A 26,333-nucleotide genomic window follows, 5' to 3' on the forward strand; every position below is an offset into this window, starting at 1 on the left:
GATTTAACAATCAAAGGCAATACTTGTTTGGGACAAAAAGTGTCATTTACAGATCATTCTCCAGAATAAACAACAACAAAAAGGTCAAAGGAAATAAGTCTGAGTAAATGTTCAAGAAATGGCATCTCTTATAGTTTCATTTTTGTTGCTGTGATAAAATTTCTGGACAAACTGGAAGTTAGGAAAGGAGGGGTTCATCTGGTGTGCTACTCCCTGACACACACACACACTCGCACAAACTGACACTGACAAACCATACATTTCAGAATGAGTAAACTCATTAAACATCTGTAAACAAGAATAAATTTAATTTCTTTTAAAGATTTAATGATATACAAAATGTATATGGTATAGTATCTTTAAGTAATACACCTGTTCTCTCCACATCAACATTAAACACTATTTAACGACTTATCTCTGCGGCCTTGTCTGTATCTATGAGATACACTATTGAATACAAATAAGCTTTATACTGCTCCCTTCCAAATAAAAATTAAAATTAGTACCTAGGAAATGAAAAGAAAGAGAAAGCATAAAACTTGAGTCAAACGGTAAGCTTTTCTTGTTTCTAAATATGCAAAAATATCTGGGCAATTAAGTTATATTTTATTGGCATACAGTTGTATTGTGATCTCCCTACACTGTCTAAGGATAACCCAACAACCGATTTCTTAAATAAGTACCAGAAATAGAATTCACATTGACACGTTCCCATAGAATTTTAAATGTGAGAGCTCACATGACACTCTGATTTGATACACTAAGTCTGTAAATCTTTGGAGATGTATGCAACTGCAGGCTGTTACAACTGTAACCTTCCTCACAGGAAACACCCATTGAACAATGAGTTAATTCTTATTTATCATGGCTTTCTTTTACTTAACATTGACAAATGTTAAAAAAAAAAAAAACCCTTTTGCACAATTCAGGTTTTATTTAACAAAAACTTGCTGTATTCATAAACATAGACTCTAAAGTTGATTCTTAAATAAAATGTCTCTTAGAAAATGGTTTTCACGAGGCCCTTGGATTTGATCCTCAATACTATAGGGAAAGGAGAGGGAGGGAGGGAAGACAAATGGTTTCAGTGCAGGCTGTGTAACATGCCTGTGAAGCAAAACTGTAAGGAGTAGTTTTCCTGTGGCCACAAACATCTAGCTGAGAGCCGACATCATCATCACAGAGCACGGACTGAGGAAGACTTCAGCCATTTAACCAAAAAGCTGCGCAATTGAGTTTCTTTAGTCGAATGGCTGTCAACTGAGCAGCCAATAAAATCTGAAGACACTTGACTTTGGTTAATGGTACTGCACCAAGTGACAGAGAATCACCACCCTCCACAGCAAAGTTTCAGGTCCTTCACAAGCTGAGAGCACTAACTTTCATCACGTTAACATTTCCCAGCTGTCATCTACAGCCTTGAGGTACTTTTCAATGAGAACATTACCTCTAAACTATGTGTGGGGCCAGCAAGCTCATTTTGCACACACCTTCCTATATAATCAATTCCCTTCTGAAAGGAAAAATGACTGTCACACTTTTGTGAAGTGTAGGCAAAATCAATGATTCAGTACTATAACATCAGACGAACAGAGTTTGTTGCTTCTGATTCTTTGGTGGAATTTCCAGATTGAAGATTCAGATCTGATGACTCATCCTGAGGAAATATGATTTTATCAGGCGTGTAGTCATTCCTCTTCAGATCTATATGCACAACCCCAGCCGAGAAAAGGAGAAAAAAAGTCAGAAACTTAAAAAAATGAAGAAATAACATTTTCTACATTAATTTTCTTCTAAACGTGTCAGATCCATTGCCTTAAATTACATACTTAATAGCCATACATTTCTATATAATTATTAATTAAGGACTACAAAATCAGTAAATCATGTAAATATGATAATATAGCAACAGTGTATAAGGTGTGTACAATTGTGGTCACAGAAGTGTTACGATACATTACTAAACACAATACTGAACACACAGTGTAACAGGCCCTGCTTTCATAAAGCTTACAGGGTCACAGTCTTGTACCACAGATGGAAAACACCCCATGCTCATTTAAGATTGTGAAAATGGCTATTCCACCAAAAGCAATCTACAGATTCAATGTAATCCTATCAAAATTCCAACACAATTCTTGACAGAAATTGAAAAAGAATCTTAAATTTCACATGGAAACACAAATTAGCCAAAATTCTTTCTCCTGTTTTTTTTCATGATTATTAAAAAAAACCCAAAAAACCAAAAATTTATCATCCAGAGTTCAAGAGATACTATAGCATATTATATAGATATAGATACTGACTAGCATAAAGTCAGACCCACTGAACAATGGACTAGAACTGAGGGCCCACATATAAGTGCACACTCCTACATCCACCCGAAAGACGCCAACAAAATTCTGAAGAGGGCATATTCCGCAGACGTGCTTTAAAAACTGGGTAGCTACATGTAGAATGAAATTTGATACTTATGTCTCATCCAGCACAAAACTCAACTCCAATGGATCAAGAAACTCAACATAAGATCTGATGTGCTGAATCAGATATAGGATACAGTTGGGAATAGGCTTAAATTCATTGGTACATGAAAGGACTTTATCAATAGGATCCTAGCCATATAATATTTAAGACCAACAGTTAATAAATGGACCTCATGAAACTAAAATGTTTCTGTACAGCAAAACCCACTATCATTTGAGTGAAGAGGCAACCTACAAAATGGGAATTATCTCTAACACCTGAGGGGTTAGTATCTTGAATACACACAGACAAAAAACCAAACCAAACCAAAAAACTAAAGATGAAGAGAACAGACAATACACTGGGGAAGGAGAGCTAGAAAGACAAAGAGCCAGAGGAGGTAGATAAACACAAGGGACCGGTGTTTTCCAGACACAAAAGAACAGCTGCATACACAAGGACTCTAACAGCACAAGCCCCATGCAGACCAAATGTCAAAATGGAGAGGCAACGGGTAAGTTCTACCCATAGTCAAGGAACTACCTGGAGAGGGAAGTCAGTATTCTTTAAAATTGTTGTCCCTGGGCTGTATAGACAGCTCAGTCAGTAAAATACTTGCCACATAAGTATGAGGGCCCAAGTTTTATTCTCAGAACCCACATAAAAAGTCAGGTGTGGCCAGGTAGGAGGCTGAGGCAGGCAGATCTCAATGAATTCAGGGCCAGCCTGATCTACAAAGCAAAACCCCAATTCAACTCCCCAACAAAGTAATCCATGGTAAGTTGAACACACCCAGGAATATATGGGTGGCACAAATAGACTTGATGGTTTTATGAGAAAAAGGAAGAGAACACACAGGTGAACAGGAAGGTATGGCAGGCAGTGAAAATGATCAAAAGCCAGTGTGTGGAACTCCCAAAGAATTAATACACCCCCACCCCATTTTCAGAAAGCGTTTATGTAGCCTTGGCTAACCTAGAATTCTCTATGTAGTCTAGGCTGGCCTTAAAATTCAGAGATACACAAGATTCTGTTTCCTGAATGCTGGGATTAAAGGCATGTATAACTATGTCCACAAAAATAAACATTCTTTTTTTAAAAAAAATTAATTAATTTATTTAATGTATATGAGTACACTGTTGATATTTTCAGACACACCAGAAGAGGGCATCAGACCCCATTACAGATGATTGTGAGCCACCATGTGGTCACTAGGAATTGAACTCAGGACCTCTGGAAGAGCAGCCAGTGCTCTAAGTACTGAGCCATCTCTCCAGCCCCCAAAATGAACATTCTTAAGAAACAAAAAGAAAAAAAAATGTTTTCAATTTAATCAAAGTGTAAAAATATAGTTAACAGCTTTAAAAAATATTTAAACTGACACTTTAAAAAAATTTTATTTTGCCAGCACTTGGGAGGCAGAGGCAGGCAGATTTCTGAGTTTGAGGCCAGCCTTGTCTACAGAGTGAGTTCCAGGACAGCCAGGGCTACACAGAGAAACCCTGTCTCAAAAAACCTAAAAAAAAAAAAAAAAAAAAAAAAAAATTTGGGGGGCTGAAGAGATGGCTCAGTGGTTAAGAGCACTGACTGCTCTTCAGAGGTCCTGAGTTCAATTCCTAGCAACCGCATGGTGGCTCACAACCAGCTGTAATGGGATCCAATGCCCTCTTCTGGTGTGTTTGAAGAAAGCGACAGTGTACTCAAATAAATAAAATTTTTAAGTAAAATTAAAATAATTTTCTCCCTCTCAGTCCTGTTTACTTTTCTAGATATGTAAGTGTTTTGCTTGCATTTATGTATGCATATCATATGAATGTCTAGTGCACTCAGAGGCCAGAAAAAAGAGCCAAATCCTCTGGAACTGGAGTTATGGAAGAAGAATTCATGTGCACCACAGGAATTCCAGGGCAATCACCCAAAGCTCTGTACCTCTGGCCTTTTTATAGTAAACACCATATGCAGCATATGGATTAAAATCCTATAAGCTAGGCATGATAGCAAATGTATATAACTCCAGTGCCCCAGATGCTAAGGTAGCCAAATACTGAATTCAAAGATAGCTTGGACCACACAGCAGAAAAAGAATGAAAAGTTTTACCTGGAAGTTTAAGCTTTCGACAGCAAGAATTACAGTGATGTTTGGCTCTGAAGTTTTTTATTGCATCTTCTCCTAGATTGGCAGGGCCAAAAACCATGTCACAGGATCTACAGAATTGGCGAGTAAAGAAAGGAGTTTAAGTTTAAAGAAGTGGTAATGTGGAGTTTAAAATAGCAAATTATGCCACAACAAAATAGTTAAATCTTATTACCTTTTTTCTTCAGCTTTTATCACAGATGGGTCAGTCAAGTTTTCTCCCACACCTTTAAATGTATACATAAAATAGACAAATAACATGCATTATGCAAATGATATGTTTATGCTCACATAATAAAAAGGTTTGGAGAGATTTTATAGCATCATTCTTAATCACAATGTTAATAAAACTGCACTAATCTCTCAAATAAGCCAATTTAGGAGCCCACTGACAAATGAGAGCAGCAACAGCTCTGGCTATAGAAGCAAAATTAAAACTGAAGGCCTACCAATGCAGACAGACATCATGTACCTCCATGCTGCAAATGTACCCAACAACTCAGACTCAGTGTGAAACTTCAGGGTAGTAGTAGTACTACCCTGTAGTGTAGTAGTGTCTGCCTAAGGTGTGAAAACCACATGTGATGAGATCACCTGTGAGGCGGGAATCTGTAGAACCTGAACAAGCCCTTGTTTTAGCTTTTTACCACTAGGTGGGTTGGCTCACACCTTTAATCCCAGCACTCCTGAAGGAGAGGAAGGAGGATGTGTGAGTTTGAGTTTGTGTATCAGCCTGGTCTGTGTAGTGAGTTCCATGTCAGCCAAGGATACAAGGATACACTCCAAGTCTGTCTCAAAAACCAAAGAACCAGGGCAGGGGAAAGAGTCTGAACTTTTTCTCTTGGAAAAAGCAGCTGCCATGCAAGAAGTCTAACTACCTAAAATCATCCTACCATAGGAAACCCCTAAATTTTAGTCACACTGATAGGTAGTGAATGGAGATCTAAGATATTTAATTCCAAATAAACTACCCACTGTTTTCAGCAATTCAAGCCCTCAGAAAGGACAACAGAGATGGGCTATCCCCATTATAGTCTATCTAAACTCTGGACGCATGGGGCTGAAGAAATGGCTCAGAGTATAAGAGCACTTACTCCTCTTCCCAGCATCCACGTGGAGGCTCACAACTGCCTGGAACTCCAGGGATTATTCTAAGAACTGCAGTTCCAGGGGATCTGCTGCCCTCTTTTGACCTCCCTGGGTTTCTGGAAGCCATGAGTTAAGCAGTTGCTGTTTTAAGCTAGTAATTTATTTTTGGATAGTTTAGTGAAAGATAATATAAAACAAAAAACAAAGACAATCATTGCTGCTTTGGTAAAAAATGATTTTTATACCTACAAAATATTAAAAGCTGGATGCCTAAGAGTATTATAATAGATTTCACGCAAACATGCATCATCCTATTACGACAGCCAGGCATGTCTGGTGACACATCCCTTTAGTCATGGAACTTAGGAGACTCAGATGGGAAGGTCACAAGTACCAGGCCAGTTTGGGATGCATAGTAAAACTATACCTTAATAAAAGGAAAGACAGCCAATCTCATTATCCAAAACCCCAGTGACTATACTTTTCTAATTGTAAATGAGTCATTTTACACTTTCTATCAGACTAAGACTTTAAATTAGCAGATATCTGTATATCATGTGTAACATACGAATAGGTGAGAACTCAACACATAACTTTACCTCAGTAATTCAATTAGTAATAGATTTACCTTGTAAGTCTAGTACCAGTAACTCCCCTCTGGTATATTCATAGGTCCAGTGGCTAAAGGCTAGCATGATCTCTTCCAGAGTGTTCGTTGGGATGATTTCATCACCATTATTATTGTTGTATTTTCTAAATTCACCAGTCATGCACTCTTCTACAGCAAACCACTGTCCTGCTGAATGGCAGTACAGCAGGAAAACTTCAAGGAACCTTACAAAAAAGTCAGATATCCCCAGGGGTTGTTGGTGAAACTAATTGGTAAGCAGCATGTATAATAAACACACAACAGCAATAATGAGTGCCAATAATGACTGCTGTCTAAATAATACTAAGTCCCCACCAAATGTAGACATTTACCTTGGAGAATATGGTATGGATTTGGGTTTCATCTGATTAAAGGCAAACGTAAGCTTTTGTGCTGCCCTCTGTTGTTGTATTTCCTACAGAAAAGGGGAAAGGCCTTGATCAATATATAAATAAAAGTTCATTTGGTTTATTCACACTTCCAAAGTTAAAATATGAAACTCAGATTATAGCTTACAGTCACAAGCTCATTGACACTTACTCTGAGACAGAGATGTAGAACCGTATCTTCTTTATAAATGCTTGACCATGTATTTATCACCTCAGGAAGAAATGACTTAATGATATAAAGATGCCCTGATTTCAGGATATCATGCTCTGACCAGGTACACAGCACTTTGACTGCTCTTCGTAAACCGCCTCCCATTTCCTCTTTACTTAAAAACTCAATTTTGGCACAGAGGCCTAGCTGAGACCAAGAAGACATGCTGTTATTCAGTATACTGGGAGAACTCTCCTCCAGACGATACACTGTGACAGGCTCACCTGTAACATAAATGAACAGTTTAAGATCAAATCATAACTTTAAAAATGACAAAGGAAAGTAAGAATTTATAAGTATCTATGGTTAATATTAAACAAGGAATAAAAACCCCAAAGTTGCAATTTTACAAGAAGTGGTAAGTGATAGAAATAAAAATACACTTCTTTTGAAGGGGATGTGGCTAACTGATAAAAACGCTTGTTGGACAAAGCCGAGGAGAGCAGCACACGGGCAACTGGAACCCAGTGCTGTTTGGAGCTCTAGGCGTTGCTGGCTGTCAGCCTGGCTCCAGGTGCAATGAGAAACGAGACATTGAGTAACAGAGCAGGGTAACCGACGTTCTCCTCTGGTGTCTGTGCACACACCATCACACCTTATGCATACATATTACACTTATTTTTTAATATCATTGAACATATGTTTAAACAAGCATTTTTCAAATTGTAGCATATAAAGACAACCTGTGTGTGAGAGCACATATACACATACATAGGTGGGTGCCGGAAGGGAACGTCACAGCTAGGCTATTTACTATTCCTCAGCAGGCATCCATCCACATTATTTTTTGGAGCATGGTCTTTAATTAGCCCTGAGCCCAGTGATTAGGCTAGACTGGCTGGCCAGAGTGCCAGAAATGACAAGACATACTGGTGCACCTGGCTTCTTTGCAGTGTTTTGGGAATGAACTCATCTTCTTACTGACTGGCTCATTTTTCTAGCTCTTGAGGATAAACTTTTAGGAAGCAAGTCAAACAGTTCCGAGGTATGTGTTAAACTGCTGGTTAGAGTCATCTGTCTCAACACCCTATAATGTCAATTTTCCAGGTTTTGAAATAGAACAAAGAATAGTTTCTAATGCTCTCCCATATTTTAGCACACTCTTCTTCTTATAGGCTAAGAAGGTGCACAAAGCAGTATTTTTTCACAGGAATCCTCCTCATTCTGTCTTGACCCATGTTCTTCTAAGTTATGATTAGAGACCAGTAATGGTTTATGGTTTTGGGATTTACCTCGTGGAGGTACAGGAACGAAGGGAATACTCTGTGACAATCTCATCAGGTTATTTCTTTCCACAGCTGCATTGAAATGAGAGACAATTGATGAAATCTCTAATACCTCAAAGATCAGTAAATTTTATTTTTAGTATCACTGACCTGAATAATAATAATTTGTATCCAAAACGGGCTTAAATGGAGAAGCAAGACCTAAAATTGTAAATAAATCAGACTTTAAAAAGCACCTGTGCAGCATAAATTTATGCTCAGATATTCTCAAATAATAATCTTAAATTCCTTTCATAACCTATCCTATCAGGGGAAAAAAGGAAAGAGAGATAGCAAAAAACTACTATCATATGTCACATTTCACTGAGGTAAATAAAACAGTAGCCATTGCGGTCCAAACATCTGGGAAGAAGCACATGATGCTCCACTCTCCGATTTGGCATGAACTGCACTCTCACACCTGCCACTTGAAAAGAAAAAATTATTCTGTTTTTTTAACCTTTGGGTTTGGGGACAATAACCATCTAACTATTTTAGGTGTTCTAACATGAGAAGTGAGCTGGGATATAAGGATACCCCAGATCCCCTTTCTCTACAGCTAAATTTTATGTATGTATTTATTGAGGATTTTACTTTTAATCTTAGGGAGAAGAGACGGGAGAACAATAGAGGTCCTAAGTTCTAGAATATAAACAAGAAGGAAATCTGCTAAGAATAAAAGCCAACAGTTTTAACACTGCAATACTATAAAGAGATACAGTATATACAGACACCTATACATGTGCATCATGAGGACTACAGCGGAGGATAACTTAAGGCTGCCTGGTTAATAAGGGCAGAGGGGAGAGAAACAGCAATCTGCAAGGCAGTGGAATTTTAGGGATTCATTTACAAGAATATCTGAAGTGCTAAAGTACATGCTACATTTGAGAAACCCCAGGCAGTTTAGTATGAATGACTACATACAATCAGAATAGTTTGTGGAGCTATTTGAACATCACCCACTGACACTCAGTCCACAGTATCTAATTCTACGGTTCTGTGGCATTACACAGATGACTTTACAGTGATCTGAATATGCAACCAAGATTGCAAATTAACGAGCAAGAGCATAAGCATACCTGAAGGAGGTGAAGCTACAGAAGCAGGCAATATCAAATTGTGAAGAGCCTAATATGTCATGCAAAGAAAGGACACTGCATTTTACTGAATGACAATGGGAAAAATGTAAAGCAGAGGAGTGGCAAGATCAAATCTTTTAGGAGAAATTATTTTGGTGGTAGAAGATAGACTAGCAGTAAATTACAGGAAGAAAGCCAGTATGGAATAACTACTCTGAAAATCTATCTAGCAGGTAGTAACTACTGAATATGAACATATGCATAAGCTATGACCCAGCAATTCCACCCCTAGGCATATAACCATGAAAAGCAAATTTATGTTTACCAAACAACATGAACAAGAATGCTCACAGCAACAGAAAGGATAATGATTACGCACTGGAAGCTGCTAAAATGTCCATCAAATAGAATGGATAAGTTCAATATATTTCAACAAGGAAATACTATGAAATACTAATAATCCACAAACTACACTAATACAGTAATAGTGATGAATCTCCTAACAGCTACATCTGCATGACTCCATTTATGTTGTACCACAAACCCACATAAAGTAAGCCACTGTGTTACTTACAATGGAGGCTACAGCCAGACCTTAGCGCACTAACAGTATGGGTTTGGGTGCTGGTAACTGGGGAGTGGTAACAGAAAAGTGGTCATAATAATTTACAGGTGGGTCATATGTCTGTAAAATATCTATATTAAAGATGAAGGAAGTCTTCCAACTTCCCTTGCTTTTGAAAACTTTAGGTCTAACATGTCTTACCTATAATAATATGATAAATGCTTTAATTTTGACCTTAATTTTCATATTAAATCTACCACACGGACTCACCATTTAATGTTCCTCCTTCAGATGGCCTAAAGAAATATAAAAATAATATAAGCTGTGCAACAACCTTAGTTTTGAATATCATTTAACTTGTAGTTTATAAGGTTATAATAATTATTTAATGAAATATAATTAAAGGAATACAGATGTTCAAATCTGTTTGTCTGAACACTTGCCAGTCCCTCACTCCATATACAGACACATATGTATTTACATGTATCCATGTTACCAACAACTTGTACCTCCACTATATGGCTACATAAATATTACTTTGGTCTAAATTGATGGCAACTAGATCTTAATAATATAATATTTTTATTTCATAGCTTAGTATTTGTAAAGACTCATTCCAGTACTGTGACAATATCAGGAAATTATTTTCTGTGATTCTAGAAGTATTCCAACAGACTGAATGGAAAAGGATTGAGGCATCATCATTTTGCAAGATTCAATTTCCAATATGCAATCCATTCATTTATAACAAGTCTTGGTGTCCCCCCCCCCCCAAAAAAAAGTTCTTTGAATCCTAAGGATCCCTGTGCAAATGAGACAGGTATAATGAAAAAGGGAGTAGGGTTTGAAACATCACAAACTAGATCCAAAAAGACTCTGAAAATATAGAGCCACCATGGTCTTTTCCCAATTCCCAGAATCCAACTGGCCCTGAAGGTTGTCTTTAGTAAGGGAAAGGTTCTCTTATAAGGAGCACTGATCCAACACTATCCTCCTTCTTGGTGATGATAAGCCACTCTTCTTTGTATCTGACTCAATCCCCAAGCACCAAACTAACTTGTACTCTGTGTCTATCTCCTAAGGCTTTGATTATAGCTGTCTTACAAATGACATTAAGAGATGGAACACACAAACAGAGCTGCCTATTTATGTCAGCACTGTTTACTTTCCTCTATGCTCATACGTCTTCAGATTCACAAAGAGGAGACTGAAGTACATACTGCGTGAAACTGGCCACTCTTCCCCAGTAGTACTTATCAACAACAATTACCCAGCAATATGTTGTTTTTTTAAACTCTTCTGATTTTGGATTTGATAATTTCAGTACCCAAGCTTTCTAAAGTATTCTGTGTATTACTGCTCAAATCAAGGTATTTTCCACACACAGTTAATGTTTGGTTAGAATAATTGATAAATATATTAATATTAACCAAGTACAAACTAAAGACACCACACAGGTTTTCCACCAAAGTTAGTCAAAAGAAAACTGAAATTAGATAAATTTGTTAACTATATAGGAAGATTATAATAAAGCTCCTCCAACTTCATGTTTCATGTCTGTAAAGATGAGAAATTTATTTTATTTATTTATTTATTTAGGTTTTTTGAGACAAGGTTTCTCTGTATAGCCCTGGCTGTCCTGGAACTCACTCTGTAGACCAGGCTGGCCTCGAACTCAGAAATCCGCCTGCCTCTGCCTCCCAAGTGCTGGGATTAAAGGTGTCCGCCACCACTGCCCGGCCTTATACAACTATCTTAAAAGGAGTATTAAAGAGGAAAGACAGACAAGAACAAAGACACTGTTCATTAATTCAGATACTTTTCAGGTCATTAAGACTTACATTTCTCTGTTTGATGGTCTATTTCGTAACCAATCCTTTAGTCAAAAAACAAACAGAAAAACAAATATTGATGAAGCAGTTCTATAGAATCAATGTTAACTATTTAACATTTGTTTCTTAATATGAGAACTCAATACGAAGTCCTTGTTTCATAGTCCCATGAAGAGGAATAAACAAATTCAGGAACATTATTTTCTACAATAGTTGTGTGTGTGTCTTTCTGAGCACCCATGTAGGTGTTTTCCTCTACTCCATGCTTGGCTTTTACATAGGGGCTGGTGATCCAAACCCAGGTCCTGAGGCTTGCATAGCAAGCCCTTTACCTAACTGACTCATCTCCCCAGCCTCCAGAATTTCTAGTTCTTCAGATTCTTTTTTTAAGATGATATTATTAGTCTCCCAGCATGTCTCTTATTTTACAAGTAATTTGTGCTTCTTGCCAAAGAATATCAAAATATAAGCAGAAAAATTAAAATCACACAAACTAAATACAAATAAAGTGATGAAAAAATAAGCATTAAGATGCTGCAGCCATTTCATATACCAAGTCATGTGGTTTCTCTTTGGGAAACTTAGTAGTCATGTTTCTAGACATAGTTAACTTCCCTAGACTGGAATTCATATTTTCTAAATTTAAATTTTCATATAGTTCATCAATTTAGAAAATCCCAACTTGTTTACATTTCTTCAAATTCTCGACTTTCCTACAGGGAATCAGATGTACTGCCTTGGTCTTTTTTTCTTTTCTATCAAGATGTACTTTCTTCTGTTTGCATTCTGGCTCTACTCAGTAATTCTCTTTAGACCGCCTCACCTGTTCTTGGCAAAATATTACTGTGTAGCCAGGTTGATCTGATATCTGCTAAGTAATAAGGCTGTCCTTAAATAGGCTCCCTCTATTCTCTGTCCCCAGGGACTAGAATTACAGGGATGTGCTCTACACCCATGGAATATTTGTATTATCTTTTTGGTTTTGTGAGACAGGGTCTAATGGTGTAGCCCTGGCTGTTCTGGGACTTGCTTTGTAGACCAGGCTGACCTTGAACTCCTAGAGATCCACCAGCCTCTGCTTTGTGAGTGCTGAAATTAAAGATGTGTCACCAAGCTTTGTATTTTTCTTATTTTCTGTGTTTTTCAAATTTCTGATATTTTCTGAATAGTATCTTTTCCTTATCTAATGTTTTAATCACTTTAAACATAATGTATTATTTATAATCAGTTATACTACTTTTAATTACTAGAGGCTGAACAGTCTCAGAAAAGGAAATAATAAGACTTTAGTGCAATATTGTACAATTCAAATTCCCAACAGACTCCTAGAGAACAGGAGGTGTCACTGTGAAATTCTACTAACAATTCCATTTCCTAACATTTAAAAAAATATATGGGCTTTTGCTTTGTTGCTTTTTAAGATATGGACTCATGATCTAATCCAGGCTGGCTTCAAATTTGAGATCTTCTGCCTCAACCTATGAATTATTGAGATACAGTTCTGGGATTGCAATGTGTGCCAAAGATGCAGTACTATAAGTTACTGTTCTATGGATTGTATTGTATGAATGCTCATTTCTAGAGATGCTTATCTGCCTCCACCCGAGCTATCTGTCTTGGTTGTCCATCTAGTTTTAAAAAAGTTTATGAAAATAAAACAACACAGGTGGCTTGGAATGAATTAATATAATTAGCTTCAATTTAATAGGTCTTGCTTTTCTTCTGTGTAAAATTTTTGACTACTCATGGCAGGAGGTGAGTTTTCTCTAACTGCCACCATGTACTGAGGTGAGTTTTCTAAGAAAGAGCCTGATCTAACTGCCCATAAAATATTAACTTCCACTTTATATATTCATTAGTAAGTATATGTACTTGTCCACATGCAATTTAATTGAAATGTACAAACCGGTAACAAAGCTGCTTTAGAATCGACTTCTGGAGAGTATTCCGTTGATGCCCTTCTACTACAGCTTTCTGCTACAAGAAATTAAGAAGACATAGTTGAACAACTAAAGTATTCACTAATAAAACAAAGTGTTTCTAGGTAGAGCATAACTTCCATAAGATTTCTTCTCAAGAGTTATAAGAGGCCTATAAATCCTCCAAGCTACAAAACTTATTCTAATCATTCAATTTATTGTGAAAACCCAGTAAGAAACAAAACGTAATTTAAGAGCAAGTCAGTGTGATGCCCAGGTTGCCTCCCTCTTAAAGATGGCCTTTCTACTTCTGTCACTTGAGCAGCCCTAACTACAGTTTTCTGACACCATACAAGATCTGTTTAGGTTTTATTTTATTAACCTTAAGCTTGGAGATGTTCCATGAAAGGACACAGGATAATGATATTGAAGATGATAATAATTATTTCTCTTTCTCCTTCTTTTCCTCCTTCTTTCTCCTTCTTCAAATCATCATCACCATCACCATTACCCATCATTATCATCTTACACAGGGTTCTACTTTGTCGCCCTGGGTAGCCTGGGATCTGATATGTAGAACACTTACAGCTTACACAGATCCACCTGACTGCCGTCTTATCATTAAACATTTAAAATTAATTAAGATTCTCTGGTTTGGAATTACACATGACTGTAAACCTCCATGTGGGTTCTGAGAATCAAACCGGCATCCTCTAAAGAGCAGCCCTCCATTGCTCACCATCTCTCCATCCCAGCTAATCATTTACTCTGACAATAAAGTATCATAATGCTCCTTCCACTCTTAAAATAATACCCTGTTGTCGCAGGCTTTTCTTTTTCTTTTAAATCTTGAGGGAACTTTAAAATGTAAAGTATTTTAGACAATGTCAAGAAAATTAAAAGTCTCAGAAAAAGTTCTACACTGAGTGTATAAGGTAAAGTCAGCTATGGTGGCGCACACCTTCAATTTCAGCACTAAAGAGGGTTAGGCCCGGTGACTACCTTGAAGTCAAGGGCCATAATAAAACCCTATAAAAAAACAAAAATAAAGTAAAAAATAGTAGGTTAAAATATATTTTAAAAATGCTAGGCAAAACTTTTTCAGTAACTTGAAAACAAAAGACTATTTAGTCGAATAAAGAATTTAGGATGCTGATTTGACTAAACTTGTGACATGACTGCACTAGGAGGAAAGGGTGAAAGTGTACATACTTGTGTGTTATGTGTTCAATCCGGAAACAGTGGGAAAGAGAGTTTGGTTTCCACTTAATTAAGAAAGCTAAGAGCCAGGCATGGTGGGGCATACCTTTAATCTCAGCTTTTGGGAGACAGAGGCAGGTAAATTGCTGTGAGTTTGAGGTTAGCCTGGTCTAGACCTATGAGTCCTGGGACAGCCAGGGTTATATTGGAAGATCCTGTTTCACACACAAACAACAAACTAAGAGATGTGACCTAAAACTGAAACAAGAGGATTGAACAATATTTTTGTGTTAGTTTTAGAAATAAAACACACACTATCTAGAATAGTAGACAGTCTTACCTTTTCCTTGACAATTACTTTATCTGGCCTTATTTACAGGACTAGACTATAAAATACAAAACAGGTACAACTTCTGTCTTATTTCTCATCTTAGTTCTCAATATACCATGATAAAATGTGACTTGTGTTAAGTTTTACAGATAACTTTTATTGTAATTAAAGAACTCCATCCATTCATTACTAAGTAAGATTTATTCATGAGCACATGGCTCAATTTTATCAAATACCTTCACTGCACCTATTAAAATGACATGATATTTAGGCTTGAACATGCTGTTATCATGCACTGTAATAAAATTACATACTATTTATTACTAAGGTACTTGGCAAATATACACTTAAAGCTTTGTATGCTTGCTAACAGAATTCACAATAAGGTCAAATACTCACCTTGTTCTGAGTGAAGAGAAGTAGAAGTCTTATGACACTCACTATATCCAGCAGCACCCACATGCTTCAAAGTGTTTTCAGGAGAATCATTCTGTATAGATTGTACGTGCACATAAATTTTAAAAGCAACTGAATTCAGTGTACTTTATTCTACTTGATCAATAAAAGGTATTTAACAGATCTGGTTACTTCAGTGTGAAACTCACAAACTACTTGAAACTACCAACTCATCTGAATGAATGAATTTAGAATGAATCCTTTTTATATTAATATAAATTCTCAAGATGTTTGGGAAAATATAGAAAAGTGGGGAAAAACTGAAACCAAAACTATTATTACTTGATAAAGCAGAAGTAGATGCCAGCGTGGCTTACTGCATACTATTCAGTAGGAACTGTTTGTTAAACCTTAACTTCTCTATTTCAATCCCTTTGAAAGGTTCCTTATTGTTTTATATTATTCAAACATTTAAGAGGCCTGATGCCTTTTTGGCCTAATAATTACTTTGGTAAATGTGACAACACATACCTGCAATCCCAGTTCTTGGGAGGCAAGGCAGATAAGGACTTAGAAATTAGGCAAGTACAGGCTACATGAGATTCTCAAAACTACAAAAAGATTTAAAAGAGGTGAGGAGGAACTGTGAGCAAAGAAGAGTCTCTGATTGGCCCATTAAACTTACATTGATTTCCTCCATCTAAAATGTTATGTAAATGTAAACTGAGCTTCTGACTCCCACACACACTAATGATACTAGATATTCAGGCATATATGAATACATCATGACCATGTTTTATATATCATCCTGCTGTTTCTCTTTGAAGTGAGAAAATCATACAATTATTTTAAAACTTTAAGGTAAACAGAAAAGAAACACAAAACCATTGCTTTCCAATTTGCAGATATTTAGTGATTAAATTTCTAAATTACAGCATCTACTTACTAGATATTATGTTCATCATTTTAGTACAATGCTTTAATGAGAATACATATCATTATAAATACAAATGTTACCATTAATATTAAACTGCATCTGAGCCTGCCTTTTACATGCAGGGTAGTATATAATATGCCTGATAGCAATGAAACAGTTAACTTTGAATCACATGAGGAGGGATGACTCAAGTTTCTCAGTTATTATGTCCTTGACTATATATTCAGAAAAATAAATCTTGTTTCACTGTTTGTCATTTGATCCTTCCTGAAATGTAAGTTCTAGGGACAGAATAGTTAAAGCATTTCAAGGTACTCATGATGTAGCTAGCTGTATCACTGTTCTTAAGGCAATTTATGACAGCAACAGAAATAAAAACTAATTTTCAGACATGAAATAGTTATTTTTTTTTGCCAATCATTCCATATACTCATTAAACATTAGTAAGAATTTATTTAACAATCTATATATGTACATTTTATATATAGCTTTGTAACTTCTAGATTTTAAGTTCTTTGAGAGCTAGGATCATGTTCTAATGAACTTTGAGTTCTGGAACAAAAGTAAAATCTGTTTTTTACTCCATAAAAAACAGAGAAAAGCATTTTTTAAAAAGGAAAATGTTCAGTTAACAAAAATGCAAGCTACTTTAAACTCATGTTTCTCCCTTTTGAAACATAACCACAGTGGTGGTGCACACCTTTAATCCCAGCACTTGGGAGGCAGAGGCAGACGGATTTCTGAGTTCGAGGCCAGCCTGGTCTACAAAGTGAGTTCTAGGACAGCCAGGGCTACACAGAGAAACCCTGTCTCAAAACAAAACAAAACAAAACAAAAAAAACCCCAAACAAACAAACAAAAGAAACATAACAATTTCAAATATCTGGGATAATTTTACTGAAGACAATCTTAGCTAACCTACTTTTTATTTTAAAAAAAAAAAAAAAAGGTTTAATTTTATTTAGAAGAAATGACCATAAAAGTGAAATTACATTTAATTGTGTTGTTATAAAGTGTCTACTTACAGACAGTAGTTCTCTTATTTTGTTTGATGTTTCTTTAAACCTCTGTAAATCCATACTATCTCTGTGTCCTTAACAGGGGAAAAGAAAAAAAGGTTGCAATGAAAACTTTTTCTTCCCTATTAAATGAAGTACAGTCTTAGAAACAAATGATTTACGTTCATCTTTCAAGTAATTTTCAGGCTCTGCAAACTTTCGCTTTGTATTTTATAGTCATACTGAAAATAGCTCCCAAGAAGATATCCAACAACAAACAACAAAGATTTCCTGTTGAGAACCCCATTCAAGTAAACCTTGGAATTAAAAGGGAATATTTTTACTCAGACTGAGCTGGTGTACACCTGCAATCCCAGCACTTATAAAGTGGAGGCAGGACCACACAAGCCTAAGGGAAACTTGCAAATGTTATTCAGTTCTTCAGATAAGCTAACAATAAACATTAAGTATGTTTGTTGGTGCTCAGATAGCATGCCAGGTTGGCCTTAATATGGATATTCTACAGTCTTATTAACATGGTCTCCAGCTAATCATTACAGTGTCCACAACTTGGTAAATCTGCAGGATGGGAAAACTAGGAAAACAGTTAAAAGATAGGAGAAGCCAGACATGAGAAGGCAAAAGGCCTCAGGAAGCTTTTACAATAGTATGAATACTACTCCAGAAGAGCGAGTTATTTAAAATAAATACTCTTTACTTAAAGAGTATTTATTTAGTTAAATACTTTAATATTCTTATCTACCAGGAGAAGATCAGAACACTACATACTCCCAAATCACTGAACTCAGCTAGTCCTATGATACTTTCTTCAGTTATTTATTCTCCTCTATGTGGCATATGGTCAGCACTTAAATATGCTTAAGTCTGTCTATATTACTATTTAATGTAAGACAGTCTGCTCATTATGATAGACTATGTTTATAATAATGCCATGACTGGGGAAGCTGAGGCAGGAGAATTCTAAGTTAAAGGACAAAGTGGGCTATGAGGCAAGACCCTGTCTCCAAAAAAACCAAACAAAAAACCAAAACAAAAATATCCCAATAAAACACCCTAAGCAGCTGAGCAGTGGTGGCGCACGCCTTTAATCCCAGCACTTGGGAGGCAGAGGCAGGCGGAAAAAACCTAAGCATAAAAATCAGTGTCGTCCCAATGCTTCTTCCTTTCATAATTAAGCTTTTCAGGGACTTGTCCAACTACCCTTTATACATTCTCCTCACACTCACATTTATTTATTTCATTATAGTCTAGTTCTTCATCAGTTCCCAGGCCAAATAATTTTCACAAATGTTATTAATTTAGGATTACTATCAAAAGAGCATATTTTGCCATTAGTTAAGCGATAACAGTTGTAAGATTTTCTTTTGCACCAGTCTTCTCTGCTGTAATGGTGGCATGACTGCTATAAAATAAACTGCTTTCTAATGGGTCTGAGGCCTGCTATACAAAGGATCAATGCCTGATACTATAAATCCATGTCTGAAAAGGTGATTGGCCATAAGGTAGATCTTAATATACTACTACTTTGGTAACTGATGATGTATCAAACTACCTTCTAGATGCTTGCTTGTACTGACAGACCTGGGCTGCTCTCAACCATGGTAAGAGGAATTTCATTATGCAGCAGGCAGCAGGCAGTGCAGAGACACAGTATTGGTTAAGATACTGAGAATAAGTGACTGGGAGTACTAACCTTTAAATGAGATGTTCCTACTAACCAATGCTCAGGGAACATTTTGTAAAAGGTGGAAAAAATATAAGATTCCTCTTTTGTGTTGGTTCTGTAATGTATAAGATAGCTGATAAAAGTAGGAAAGGGAGCTGGAGAGATGTCTCAGTGGCTAAGAGTTTTTGTTTGTCTTGAAAAGGATCCAGGTTCAGTTCCCAGCACCCATATGGTGGCTTACAACTACCCATCCATATCTTGACTTTCAGGGGATCTGATGCATCCATGGGTAACAGAAACACTCATGGTACACAGACATATATTTGCAGGCAAAAACTCATAGGCATAAAGAAAAAATTTAAAAAGAACCATGTTTTCATCTTTGGACATATAATTGAGTAGACCATAAATACAGACATATATTTGATTTGTAGGGCAATAAAATTTGCTATTAGGTGAACCATTTTTCTGTTTTAATTAAAGTTATTCATATGATCATGCTGCCTAATGTATCACTGTTAAGTAATGCATGAGTATGTTGCTCGTGTGTGTCCTAACTAACATAATGACTTGTAGTGCACCTTTCACTTTCTACACTGTCCTGGTTTGTAGTGGGAACTACAGACTGGCCCTATTCATATTGGTGTCAGCATCTAACCTCCCTTATAGCCCTCTACTTTCAGTCAGATCCCTCCAATAATTGACAAAACCAACTGAAGACATATTTAAATTCAAAAGACAGACTCCAAATGAATTTACTTTAATTAACGGCACCAAGCAGGTACCTAACAATATACTTCTTCAGCCCAATTCAATTGATTTTTTAGTATTTCTGATCCTGTCATACACTGTATTTTTATTAGTTAGCTAATTATTTTTCTAAGGTAGTATTTCTGACATGAAAAATAATACTAAAAGCAGTAAGAGTTTGCCAAACTTACCCACAAATGCTCCAAATTCTATGTTATCCCCTTCTGCAGCTTTATAGAAAATGGGTTCTGGATCTTTGGTTGTAGATTCCAAGTGGCTTTTGCAACTTGGCTGGGATGGGGTACTCACAGAAAATTTGTTTGGTGGGGAGGACATATGTGGTGAACTATTAGGTGAACTGCCTAATTTTTGATTTTTATTAAATATTTTTAACATTTCTACCCCATGTCTTCTCTGTCGTAATTCTGGGGGAGAAACAGCACTTGGGAATAAGGCACCACAGGAGGAAACAGCCTCTGGAATGTTAAATTCTTTTCTCTGGGGTATCACAGGTAAATCTTGTCCAAACAGGTTATACTGGGGGTCTTTTTCATCTTTCATAAATATATTACAAAGGAAAGGATTATTACTTTCCCGATCACCATGAGGAAGAGAGGAACTCAGTGTATTTACAACACTAGGCTTCTTCCACATCGGTCTTACAGGAACATCATCAATAAGATTCTGAGCCAAGTGTTTGGAAATACTCAATTCTCGTGTGATCTCATTGTGCACTTTGCTAGCTTCTGAAGCTTTCTGGGCTGTAAGTGTTTTTAATGTATCTACTGTTAGGGCTGAGAGATCTTGCAGATGACCAATCTGAGAATCTAAAGACTGTAACGATCTTTTTATGTAGTTGACACGATCTCCGACTTCTTTCATCTGAATGCTCATCTGCTCCACTCTGTGGGGATAAAAGGGCGTTTGACAGATGTTAACATGAATGTAGACGGGACAGCAGACTGGCTCAGTGGAGAGCAGAGTTTGCGCTCAGGAATCCACATAGGTGCATAAGGAAAGAACACCTCTGCAAGGTTGTGCTCTAACGTCTACACTTGCGCCAAGGCATAAGAGCTCACTCCCGACAACCACCATAGCATCCATACACAGATGCAATAATGTTTTAAAGATAAAATAGATGATTTTTTTTGTAGTCTAAATGGATCATAGTGGAATAAGAGAAATTTTACTTTTTAAACAAATACACTGGAAGAATAAAGTATGGTTATAAATTTGTACAAATCACATCTTGTATTTCAGAAGGATTCAGTGCTAATGCTATCATAATTAAAACACAAAGGGTTTTGTTTGTTTTGGAGACAGGGTTTCTCTGGCTGTCCTGAAACTTGCTCTCTAAACCAGGAAGGCCTCATTTATGGAACTTAAAGAGATCTACCTAGCTCTGTTTCTGAACGATGGGATTAAAGATGTGCAACACTACTCACTACCTGGCTTAAAACACAAAGTTTAAAAACATTTTGTTTCATAAGCTATTTGAGTCTATTCACAAAACCTATATACAACTACATGTACAAAGGACCACCATCAGCGTCATATACAGACATATGCTTATATTATGAAACAAAAACAATGTAAGGAAAATAAAAGCTTTAAAATAGTAATGACAGCTTTATTTTTCTCTTCTCGAATAATTAAGAACACCAACTCTACTCTCCTTTGCAACTATAGTCAAAAGACAAGAGTGCCAATGCTCAGTACCAGACTCAGAGGTACATTTTCCTAGTTAAGTGTGAGGCTGAGACTTGACCCCTAGCACCACTAAGAATAAAGTGGGTTAGATAGTGGCTGTGTTGTTAAGATCACTTGCTGGTCTTTCAGAGACCTTTCTAATGGTGGCCCACAATTGTCTGTAATACTAGTTTCAGGGGATCCAATTCCTTCTTCTGACCTCCATTAAAAAGATACACCATGTCTCCTTCTGACCTCCATTAGACAGACAGACAGACAGACAGACAGACACAGACACAGACACAGACACACACACACACACACACAAGCAAAACACCCATACACATAAAATAAAAATAAAGTTTAAAGATATATTTATGAAAAGTAAAATAAAATAAAAGCTTATAATAAAAGATCTATCTACTGGGTTAAATGTGGTAAATGTAAAGAACTGACCTGTGTTCTCAATGTGTAAATATGAAACTTTTTACTCAACAGTGAACATGTTATCAACTAACAGGATTCATTCTGACATATAGTCAGTAACAATTAAAGAGCACACACACCTTTCAAAAGTGACACGGATTCTCTCTTCACTCCCAGAATTGAATTTGTCATCTTTCTCATCAAAATACATCTCAACACACTGCTCTTCAAAGTCATGGAGTTTCTTTTGATCTTCTTCTGTTAAGAAAAGTTCTAAGGAGAAGCCCAGAAACAAATTAGAACACAAAACAAAGGCTACGTCTATCAGGTTTTCAAACTTCAGTGTTGTCTTGTCTTCTTATTTATCTATCTATTTGGACAGGGACCCTCTACACAGCTTATCATCCATCCATCCAATACACAGGGCTTTTCTACAAGGTCTGGTTGTCCTGGAGCTCACTATGTAGACCAAACTGGTCTGGAACTCATGGACAGACAGCCCTTTGCTTCTGCCTCCCAATGCTGGGATGACAGACTAGCACCATGTCCACCAAGTTTTTATATATATATAAATATATTTTAATTCCCCCTTTCTTATACCTCTTTCCTATTTCTCTAAGCTCTCTTGTCACATATCTTATCAGAGAAAGGAAACCATGAAAAATTTAAGCACAGCTGACATGTTGATTTACCCCAAAGTAGTATAAATATGCACTAAACTTGTTTTTTTTTTTTTTTTTTTTTTTAACAGAATGTTAAGAATGGCTTCTAGAACAGATAAAACGATACACTACCATTTAACAACAACAGCAAAACAACAAAACCCTTAGATACCATTTCCCAACATCAACAACAATAACTCTCAAGTGCCATTCCCCAAAAGAAGTTAAATCTAAATTGACTTTTGTATTTCTTTTCATATTGCTTTTGCTTTATGAACAATAGTTTATTCTGAGGCCAAATATAAATTACCATGGCCCAGAAACAGAGATTCAGGTTATCCCAAATTCCACATTCAAACATAAAAGCCCTTTCATGAAGACTTTATAGTACCAGAACAGAGAAAGTAAAAAAAATCAAGGCATTTTTCAAATACACATAATAGACATCTTAGCTATAAGGCTCAGATATGATATGATGACTCTTAAACATTTTGACTGGTAGAAAATTAGGGTGTTAAAAGTCAACACATTTAAAAATGTTTTATCTGTAGTTAAGATGTTAAGTCTGACACAAGGTGGGAAGTGGAAGGTGGCTGTAAGGAAATAGCTATTTAGCAGGCTAAGAATAGCCCAAGATAAATAACCCATTCCACCCTCTGCATTTTAATCAGTCAGTCTGCCTTTGCAGGCACAGCTTCTTTCCTGGAATTCTCATCCAGTTCCCCTGTAGTTGAAACATCACATTTTGTGCATGTGGGAAGGGGTTATATAATACTATCAAATATTATAGTAAATATTTTATCACATAGCTAGGATGGGTTATTCATATTTTAGTTATTTAGTTTAGTTCATATTTAGTTAGCAGGACAGCAGATCCTGATCCAGATATGACTTTATGTCTCTGTATAGCTAACATAACATTTACATGTGACATAAAAGGACTATTATACTTACAATAATCAAGAATCCTGCTTAGTTAAATAAAGTGAAAGTAGCAGAGAAAGGAGCAGGTGTGCAAATCAACCAAAATGCCCTTGACGCGGCTCCTCAGACTCTTTAAACAGACTGACACATTCTCCCTCCGTACCTAGTTCTCTGTACTTTATGAAATATTTGATGTTTAAAGCATTTGTAATAATTTACTATTTTTAGTTCTAGATTTCCTCTGGCCAGTTTTATAGCTATCCTTTATGTGCTTAATCTAACTCTGAAAAAGACTAGTTTTCAACATCCAAGTTATCACAGTTCTTATTTGCAGATACTCAACTTGTACCTAAAAACTATTTTATATCTTGGCAAATTTTAACTTTTCCACAGTAATTTTTTTAAAAAAGTCAATACTTAGCCTTCAGTATAATATTGAGAATCAAGAAAAATATTTTCCATATTTCACTTACTTGGCCCATCAGAAGTCTTATCTTTCTTTCTTCTTTTACATACACAGCAAAACAGTGAAACTATATGGCTGAGAATGATAAGAGGAGGGGGCAGGACTGGTTTTTCATGATAAGCCATAATAAAATGATATCGCTGATACTTCCATACAATATTGGAAATTGCCTTCACTTGTAAATATACATTACTAGAATGGAAAAAAAAAACCAAAGCGAAAAATTATATCCTGCACCTTAAATACTAAATATTAAATACTAAAGATTTCTCTTTATTTAATTCTGCACTATATACTTTCATTAAAAAAAAAAAAAGTAATTGCAAATATATGCAACCAAAAGGCTAATAATGTTAGGACCTTAAATAAAACACCAGAAAACTGAGTAGGAAAAAGAATGACTTTAAGCTTTTAAAATAAATTATGTATATGGATAAAACAAGAGAAACTCTTGCTGAATGCCATGCCATATGCATGTACTTCCAAGATCAAGAATTCAACCTCAACAGGAATGATGTCAAATGCCTTTAATCCTAGCACTTGGGAGACAGAAGCACACATATCTCTGAGAGTTTGAGTCCAGCTTGGTTTACATAGCTAGTTCTAGGACAGCCAAGGCTATACAGAGAGACAGACATACCTTCACAGAGATGACTTGGTGGTTAAGAGTACTTACTATGCTACATGTATGTATGTATGGACCAATATATGTGCGCATACGTGTGCACGTGCATGCATGCACGCGCACATGCACGCGCACATGCACACGCACACACACACACACACACCATCATCACCACTCCAAAATTTAAGTTTAAGTCTGAGCTACTAAAAAGACACCTTAAATTATCAAGTGAGTAAAGATAAAACCTAGATTCTTTTATATACTATTAAAATGACAACTATTAAGAAATACCTGGTGTCAGCAAGAAGTTAGAGACAGAGCCTTGCTTTGACTTAAAGCTAGACAACCCTAGAATCTCTGAATATTTAGAGATGAAATAAAATGTTTTGTAACAAAAAATTACAATCTAATTGAGCAGTTTAATATATTGGTTTGAAATATGGTCTAGACTGTGGAGAATGACAGTCATTCAAAACTGACCAATGAAGCCAGAGAAACAGAGTTTTTTTTTAAAAAAGGAAAACTAAACTGTAAAATTATTTTGAGATCTACAATTTCTATATTCACAAAAAATGATACATGAATGTCACATAAAAACCAAGTAAAATTACATGAGTTGTTTTTCTGTAATTCCCTAGCAACCTTTCTTCCTTACAAGTGCCATGTACAGGCTACGTGCAGAACTCTCCTCACCATGTAGGTCCTGGGGAATCAAACTCAAGTCATCTGGCTTGTCCATAAGCATCTTTACCAACTCATTTCACCAACCTTTTTGTTTGTTTCCCAAAAGATTATTTTTATAAACAAAGTATATGTTGAGGCACGGTGAGATAGGCAGACCACACAGGCTCACTGGCTAGGCGGCTTAGCCAGACTCCAGGTTCAGTAAGAGCCTTTCTAAAAAATAAGTTGGAGGGCTAGACAGACAGCTTATCAGTTAACAGCTCTGGGCGCTCTTTAACAAAGTCTGATTCGCAACACCCACAGGGAAGTTCAAAACAAGTCTGTAATTCTAGTTTTGTGGGATCTGACACTCTTTTTATGGCCATCATGGGTATTGCACCAATGTAGAACAAGCATGCAAGCAGGCAAAAAACACCCAAACACACACACACACACACACACACACACAAAAAGATATAGAATGACCAACAAAGACACCCAACATTTACCTCCTATCTTCATTTAACACACACATTGACATGCACATGGAGGAGTACATACTTATTTTTTCTTTTTTTGGTTTTTAAATTATTATCTTTTTTTTAACTTATTCACTTTATATCATGCTTACTGCCCCTCCCAAACACCCCCTTAGATAATCCTTTCCACAGCCCCTCCCCTTCTCCTCTGAGTTGGTAGGGGCTTCCCTGGGTATCTGGCCCCCCTCCCCCCTGGCACAGCAAGTCTCTGTGAGGCCAGAAGCATCCTCTCCCACTGAGATCAGATAAGGCAGCCCAGCTAGAACATAACTCATAGATAGGCAAAAGATTCTTCAATAGTCCCCACACCAGTTGTTCGGGCCCTACATGAAGACCAAACTACACATCTGCTACATATGGAGCATATACTTAGTTAATATACTTTTTTATATTGAAAATAATAAAACACAACATTTAAAATCCCTTTGATTTGAAAAATCAT

At 36.4% G+C, this 26,333-nt stretch overlaps 1 protein-coding gene across 4 annotated transcripts in view; it reads right to left on the reverse strand.

Moving 5' to 3' along the window:
• Window positions 1–287: 287 nt before the first annotated feature.
• Window positions 288–26,333, reverse strand: part of Trpm7 (transient receptor potential cation channel subfamily M member 7) — an 84,172-nt gene continuing 58,126 nt past the window's right edge. The window contains exons 24-39 of one of the 4 annotated variants that reach the window (XM_034496031.2): window positions 24,072–24,256; window positions 22,153–22,285; window positions 20,089–20,801; window positions 17,488–17,555; window positions 15,529–15,619; window positions 13,586–13,656; window positions 11,689–11,723; window positions 10,118–10,143; window positions 8,312–8,362; window positions 8,168–8,233; window positions 6,876–7,159; window positions 6,668–6,750; window positions 6,315–6,520; window positions 4,773–4,824; window positions 4,562–4,668; window positions 288–1,704 (exon numbers count right to left, since the gene is read on the reverse strand). In XM_034496031.2, the coding sequence (XP_034351922.1) occupies window positions 1,574–1,704; window positions 4,562–4,668; window positions 4,773–4,824; window positions 6,315–6,520; window positions 6,668–6,750; window positions 6,876–7,159; window positions 8,168–8,233; window positions 8,312–8,362; window positions 10,118–10,143; window positions 11,689–11,723; window positions 13,586–13,656; window positions 15,529–15,619; window positions 17,488–17,555; window positions 20,089–20,801; window positions 22,153–22,285; window positions 24,072–24,256 (2,302 nt within the window). In that variant the 3' untranslated portion in view covers window positions 288–1,573. Of the gene's footprint in view, window positions 1,705–4,561; window positions 4,669–4,772; window positions 4,825–6,314; window positions 6,521–6,667; window positions 6,751–6,875; window positions 7,160–8,167; window positions 8,234–8,311; window positions 8,363–9,282; window positions 9,332–10,117; window positions 10,144–11,688; window positions 11,724–13,585; window positions 13,657–15,528; window positions 15,620–17,487; window positions 17,556–20,088; window positions 20,802–22,152; window positions 22,286–24,071; window positions 24,257–26,333 lie in introns of those variants that run through there. The other 3 variants (XM_034496032.2, XM_034496034.2, XR_013108787.1) reach the window with 3 other exon arrangements.

Source organism: Arvicanthis niloticus, chromosome 2 (assembly GCF_011762505.2).
Source record: "Arvicanthis niloticus isolate mArvNil1 chromosome 2, mArvNil1.pat.X, whole genome shotgun sequence".
Classification (NCBI taxonomy): domain Eukaryota; kingdom Metazoa; phylum Chordata; class Mammalia; order Rodentia; family Muridae; genus Arvicanthis; species Arvicanthis niloticus.